Source organism: Nansenia antarctica (genome assembly GCF_963989245.1).
Source record: "Nansenia antarctica genome assembly, chromosome: 12".
Lineage (NCBI taxonomy): Eukaryota > Metazoa > Chordata > Actinopteri > Argentiniformes > Microstomatidae > Nansenia > Nansenia antarctica.
The window spans coordinates 16,901,617-16,909,116 of NC_137682.1; the positions used below are offsets into that span (position 1 = coordinate 16,901,617).

The 7,500-nt window shown below is 49.1% G+C and overlaps 1 protein-coding gene across 1 annotated transcript in view; it reads right to left on the bottom strand.

Annotated features, from left to right (window-relative positions):
- Window positions 1-1,300: 1,300 nt before the first annotated feature.
- The window catches only part of atp8a2 (ATPase phospholipid transporting 8A2), a gene marked incomplete at both ends in the record, with an annotated part of 58,030 nt that continues 51,830 nt past the window's right edge, over window positions 1,301-7,500 (bottom strand). Inside the window, 2 exons of the mRNA XM_080543592.1 lie at window positions 1,301-1,381; window positions 2,078-2,166. Of these exons, the coding sequence (XP_080399718.1) occupies window positions 1,301-1,381; window positions 2,078-2,166 (170 nt within the window). The remainder of the gene's footprint in view (window positions 1,382-2,077; window positions 2,167-7,500) is intronic.

Genomic DNA, 7,500 nt, shown 5'->3' on the forward strand with positions numbered 1-7,500 from the left:
ATGGTGGTTTGTGTACTAAGACAGTAGTAAACTTGAACGAAAACAACTGTGTGTGTGTGTGTGTGTGTGTGTATATGTACGTATATGTATCTGTGTAGTGTGGTCCTGTGTGTGTGTGCCTGTGTGTGTATGTATATCTGTGTAGTGGGTTCTTGTGTGTGTATGTACGTATGTGTATCTGTGTAGTGTGTTCCTGTGTGTGTGCCTGTGTGTGTGTGTGTGCCTGTGTGTGTGTGTATGTACGTTTGTAGGTATAGTAAACTTGAATGAAAACAACTGTGTGTGTGTGTGTGTATGTACGTATATGTATCTGTGTAGTGTGTTCCTGTGTGTGTGTGCCTGTGTGTGTATGTATGTACGTATGTAGGTATGTGTATCTGTGTAGTGTGTTCCTGTGTGTGTGTGTGTGTGTGTGTGTGTGTGTATGTGCGTATGTAGGTATATGTATCTGTGTAGTGTGTTCCTGTGTGTGTACGTACGTATGTGTATCTGTGTAGTGTGTTCCTGTGTGTGTACGTACGTATGTGTATCTGTGTAGTGTGTTCCTGTGTGTGTGTATGTAGGTATATGTATCTGTGTAGTGTGCTCCTGTGTGTGTACGTACGTATGTGTATCTGTGTAGTGTGTTCCTGTGTGTGTACGTACGTATGTGTATCTGTGTAGCGTGTTCCTGTGTGTGTACGTACGTATGTGTATCTGCGCAGTGTGTTCTTGTGTGTGAGGTGGCAGGCAGCAGTAAGAGTCAGTTGATGAAGCTCCATTGTGACGGCGCCACGCTGTGTTGTGCGGGGGCCAGGCCGGGCAGGGCCGGGCAGAGCTGGGCCAGGTCCCTGTTCTCTGGGGCCACTGCAGGGCCCATTGTCCCCCTGCCTCTGTGGATAAATTCATTTTGACAACCCTGCTAATTGGATAAAACCAGACTGGAGCCTCCTCCCTGAGCCCTCACATTCCATCTGCTTTCTGACATGGAGAGGACACGGGGGGAGGGAGGGAGGGGAGGAGGGGAGGAGGGGAGGGGAGGAGGGAGGGAGGGGGAGGGGAGGAGGGGAGGAGGGGAGGGAGGGAGGGAAAGGGGTTAGGGTAGGCAACTCCTTCTGAGGAGCTGAGCTGTTGAATATTTATCACCCCTGCCACCCCTCAATCTCCCCTCTTCTTTTCTACCACCATTTTATGTCCTTTACACCCCCCCCCATCACCCCCCCCCCCCCCCCCCCCCCCCCCTCCCTTGGGTTCTCCAAACACCACAAAGACCCCCCTTTAGATAAACACATGCGGTGTCAAGTGTGAGGAGTGCCGGGGTTCAACCGCTCCGCTCGGGCCCGCGGCCCACAATGCCGCGCTGCATAGCTGCCATGCGGGAGGCCGGTTGCCCCGGGCGACGCTAACAGGCAGAACGCACCTTAATAGAGTGGAGAGTCATTGTAAAGCAGTGAGCCGGCGCACGGACAAAGACCCCGCGGACCCCCGGAGAAAGGGGAGACGCTACTCTGAAGGGCCCAGGGAAGAGCTGATGGGACCTGCTCAATGGCCAAAGAGAGGAAGGAGGGGGGAGGCTCAATGACCAAGAGGTTTGAGAGTAGTCTGTGGAGGGGTGTGAGGAGGAAGGGGGGGGGGGGGGGGGGGGTTTCAATGCCTTAGGGATTGATGTGAGATGGGTGAAGGGGTGGGGGATGGATGGATGGATAGGGAGGGGGGGGTGGACTGAGAAAGCAGAACGGGGTCTAAATTAATAGAGGGGATGTCAACTGGCAGGCGAGCAGGAGGAGAGAGCAGGGCCGTGTCAATGAGGGTGTGTGTGTGTGTGTGTGTGTGTGAGAGAGAGAGAGAGAGAGACAGCGTGTGTGTGTGTGTGTGTGTGAGAGCGTTGCGTCTGAATGTCTAACATATTTCCCCCTCGCTCAGTCAATCTGTTTCGCTGGCCTTTGGGTCGGGCTTGAGTGGAGTGGATGGGACAACGAGACAACAGCTATATGACACAGCCCCCCCCCCACCCACTCAGCCACCCATCCACCCACCTGTGGCCACTAGAGACCATAGAGAGAAGGGTTTGGAGAGGAGTGGGGGGAATGCTTCCAACCTCTGGGATGTGGAATGTCAACAGGCCGGCCCAGGACGACTCCCCCTCGCTCACCGGACCTCTCGCTGTGGCCACTGGCCGAGACGGGCCTGGAACACTAACAGGGAGGCTTTCATTCAGAACATATTTCATGTGTGTGTGTGTGTGTGTCTTTGGGTCGCGTGTTCTTCTTCATACTGACCCCAAAACCCTTAAGACCACCACCACCACACCAATACAACCTCCTTCACCTTCCCTCAACAAACTGTTACCACACTCTCCTTCAGCACGACCTCAACACCCTGGTTATACTACAACAAATACTATCTGTCTGATCGTAGCATTTTGATGTGCAAGTCAGTCTGCGAGTTAGCAGGACATTGTGGAGACCTCTCCTGGCGTTAGCAGGACATTGTGGAGACCTCATCCGATGTTGGCAGAGAACCCACACCAGCAGGTGGAAGACAGAGACACCCACAATCCTCCACTCCAGACATCACTCGCTCCCAGGCCACAAAATTACACATCAAAAGCATCGCTAACCAAGTTTGCCCTCCCCTCCCTCCCTCCCACCCACCCACCCCCCACACATACACCCTTCACAAAGTATTAACGAGCTATCCCCCCGCCCCCCCTCCCCCCTCCGCCCCCGCGCTCCGCTCCCTCCAACGCTAACGAGCAACAGATCGTCTCAGGGATTAACGAGGGGGGATGAAGCCAGCCCCGGAGCTCTAATCAATTAGGCACCGCTGCATTTGCATAATTTAGATAACGAGGAGGAATTAACCAGAGAGGGGTAATTATTGTGCTTCAGTGTTGGGAATGCCCTGGCTAACGTACCCACCCACATTCCTTAGCCTGGCGGTGGATGCCTGCGTGTCCTACCAGCCCATGGGAACTAGCACCACCTGACAGAGCACTACCCAGACTCCTTAGCAGCAGCCTCAACTCGGCATCATGAGTTCATCAACAGCCACACACACACAACAGGTTTCAAACAGACTTTCCAAGGCCCATATATTCAGTGCCAAGTGAAAAAGGCAGGCACGGAGACAGAGAGAGAGAGTGTGTGTGTGTGTGTGTGTGTGTGTGTGTGTGTGTGTGTGTGTGTGTGTGTGTGTGTGACTGTAAGCACTTGTATGCCGATTGTGTTTGTCATTACTGTTTTAAGTTACTGCTTTGCTCTCGTCACACCATATGCAAAAAGACAAACACGTTCAAAGCCTCCAAATAGAATGATTAACTTCTTTCATGCACAAAGAGCCTTTAATATCATGTGAGTGTGTGTGCATGTGTTGGGTCTCTCCAGGGAAGCCAGTCCATTTCTGAGAAGCTTTCACGAAGAGCCAAGCGTCCTAGCACACACACTGAGTAATCACTCCCATACTCCAGAGAGAGAAGACACCAAACTAATGCCCAGCCTCTCCCTCTTTTTCTCTCACACACACACACACACACACACACACACACACACACACGTAAAAGTAGACTCACAGAGGCACACACAACTTTAAAACTCAGGAGCTCACCTCACAAATGTTCCCTTTTCAAACGTCAACAAAAAAAACGTTGCCTACACTCATCAGCTCAATAACCACACAGATATGGATATAGAATGTACCTACACATAAAATACAAACAAAAAATAACACACTCATTAAAGATACTACATGTACTCACTGTACATTTACACACACACACACACACACACACACACAACTCCCTGTGCGTTCCTCCAGGGCTGCAGTGAAGGCAGGGAGGGAGAGAGGGGGGGAGAGAGGGAGGGAGGGAGCGAGGGAGGGAGGGAGAGGGGGGGACAGAGAGAGAGAGAGAGAGAGAGAGAGAGAGAGAGAGAGAGAGAGAGAGAGAGAGAGAGAGAGAGAGAGAGAGAGAGGAGGGAGGAAGGGGCCCCTGGTTCTTTGGCAGCTCATACATCAGAGTGAATGGAACCAATTATAAATCAAGAGCAATTTCTCCCCATTATTCAACAGAACCAGGAGAGCACAGACTGCCTGCCTCCTCTCCTCCTCCTCTCTCAGGGAAGGAGGGAGGGAGGGAAGGAGGGAGGGAGGGAAGGAGAGAGGGAGGGAGAGAGAGAGAGGGAGAGGGGGGTAAGAGATATGCTGAGGTAGAGGACCATTTTGAAAAGAGAAGGAGAGAATGAAGGAGTGAAAAACAGCAGAGTATGGGGATAGCTAAATGCTTATAACTATGACAGGTTTGTGTAATAATCCCTATGTGACTGAAGGAATGAAAAAGATTGTTTCAAAGGATTGAGTCCAAAGCAAGTGTCAAAAACTGGATTAGTGTGTGTGTGTGTGTGTGTGTGTGTGTGTGTGTGTGTGTGTGTGTGTGTGTGTGTATGTATGTGTGTGTGTGTGTGTGTGTGTGTGTTAACTTAACAACTACAGTACAACATCTGAGAAGGCAAGCCAAAGCATCCCTGGAAACTACAGTTCTGGTGTTGTGTTTGTTGAGGAAACACAAACAGCCTACCTAGTGGGATTAAACAGATTATCTATGAGATTATCGCCAAATCTGTGAAAAGCCACCTCACTCCACAATGTTAGTTTAGGGACAGTTTTTTTTATTTTGTTTTGTTTTTTAAATCCTTCTGAATTTAGGTGACTTTGGTAAAAAAAAAAAAAATAATCATTAGACAATGGCGGCCACTGATAGGCCTAAAAACGTGATGTCTTCTTTCTCATTGGGTGGAAAGCATTCCAAAAACATCAACAGCATGGCGTCTTGATTGAGAAAATCAACTCGGAGCAAGTAACAACCACAAACTCCAATACCAGTAAACCATAAAAACAAGTTCCAGCAAAACAAGAGGACGACATCTCACGCTCATCATCAATCATAACATTCCAAACGCTGTCCGAGGAGAATATATAGCCTAGTCAGGAATAACCAACTGGCAGAGGATGACAGGGAAGCAGAAGAATTGTTTGGACAACAATACAGACTTTCACCATCTCCCCAGGGTTGTAACTAAGGCAACTTTCCATCTCTGGATGAACTACATGAGTTGCTTTCAATTGTATTCTATCCAACAATTTTTTGTGTGTGGAAATGCGTGAGAGACAGAGAGAGAGAGAGAGAGAGAGAGAGAGAGAGAGAGAGAGAGAGAGAGAGAGAGAGAGAGAGAGAGAAACTATGTGACGTTCCAGTCAGAATGCTATCTTGTGCTTGTGTGTGAATGGTTTATAAGAGGGTGCCTGTGTTGCTCTTGGCTCGTTGAATAGCCCTTAATCTTTGTACAAATATCTACTTTGCACACAGAGGGCTGTTTGTCTACACACACAAAGTGCTTACTTACCAGTGTCTGGAGTTTATCAATGATCTAACAGCACTATGCCAACTTCACACGACAAACAGCAAGGGTGTGTGTACGCTTGCCTAGAGGTCACCAACACCTTCACTCAAACTGAACACTTCAAAGGACACACACACACTTCTCCCTACAGTGTCAAACAGGTCCACTCACTTTCTCCCTCCTCCGTGGAGACTCATTCCATCCCTCTCTCCACCACTGTCTTTCATCCCTACCTCCACCGTCCCTTTCTCCTTGCTTTTATCTCTCCTCTGTACGTCTCACCTCCCCCTCTCTCCAACATTCCTCTCACTCACTTTCGTTTCTCTCTTCACTCTCTCTCTCTCCATCCCTGCCTCTCTCTCTCTCTCTCTCACTCTCTCGTCCTCTGTGGGAGAGGCAGTAGGTGAAGGTGTGCAGGCCAGGGCAGGTCAGCTTCTCAGGCCCAGGGGAGATGACTGTCTTCTGGCCACCTGCAGGTCCAGGTGTCCCTCTCTGGGTCTCATTGACTGATGGGCCACTTCAACTCTCCAGGCCATACTACACCTAACATACCTAACCCTTAACGCACCACAACAACCCCAACGCTGACACACAAAGCAACGTCAACAACCTAACCCTGACCACTTTTATGGACAAAACCTCAACAAGCTAGTGCTGCTGACACGATGTAAAGAAACAGAGCGAAAATCAGGGCAAGCACAAGCTCAGAGAAACTGTTTTCCTGTTTGCTACAGCAATGGACAGCCACTGTTTTGAGATCCACGCAGTCTACACTCTGACACACTCATTTCACCAAAACATGCAGGTGATTCTGAACAGGGGCTTGTTCTGGACAAGAGTGACAAGCAGTGCATTCCTGTGTCAAGAGATAATCCTGATTGGAGAACCATCCCGCACACACACACACACACACACACACACACACACACACACACACACACACACACACACACAGGCCCGCAGATAGCTGCCTGCAGGCTGTTATGGCTGCATGAGCATACCCGCTGTAACAGAGATGAAAGCATACCCTTAGGAGGGTTTTTTCTCCTTTTGCCAATTAACAGAAATGTTACACCCTCTATGAAAACAATAAACCTTTCCACAGCCACAGCCAAAACCTAAAGACAGTCAGAGCAAGCACTATCTCGCCAAAAGTCCTAGCCAGGAAAGAGCTGTGGACTCCTGGCCAATGAATCTACCCATGAACTCATAACTTCAATAAAAGTGATCCGTGGAGGCATTGCCATAGCAAGATGTGTCCACCCGGAGTCATAGCAAGGGAAATACAGTAACTACCCAGCCAACTACCCCGCAAGAACAAAAAAGCCATGCTCAAACTGGCAGCTTCACAACCTCCTCAAACTGTAAGGTCTCGTTTCTTATCTTCTTGGTGGGTCAGTGCACCTACCTACCAAAACCAATTCATTCATCAAATAAGAACAGGGCAAAACAATTGGACCAACTCTGCGCCATAAATGCACAGCTTTGTCGTTACAGATGGGACTACTGCACGTCTGTCCCTTATAACCTGTTTCTAACGGCTAATGGTTTGGCATGGGACAGAAAAATCAGTGTGTCCATCGGCGCATAACTAATGATTCCTCATAACATCGCCACCAAATAAGGTCAGAATATAATAAGGCCAAGCAGATAATCAGACTGGGATCAATTAGGGACCCTGCACTTTGATCCACCCGACCGCCAATGATCAACAACAATTTACGCTACCAAACAAGTGGCCAACGCCAAAAGCATGGACTTTGTTGTAAACCAAATTAATTCACCGATTTCGTGATTGGAGGAGGATTTTTTTTTCTTTTCGACTTTTAATCTCCTCTCCTGTCTGGCTGCATGTCTGTCATTTAATTGTTTAGTTTTTTTTTCTATGCGAGTCAGTCAGGCTAGATGTAATCCAAATAACAAAACGACACCTGGGGGTTTGAAACTGGAGACCCTACGGCTGTTCCCGTAGCCCCCCTCCACGTCCCCCTCCACGTCCCCCGCCGACCCCCCTATGCGACTGACACCCTGGCGAGGACTCGCCTAGTGCTCATTAGCGGCATTGGATTAAAAAAAACATTCTCTCATTAAATCACTCCTGAGAAAAAAGGATGATATAAGACGC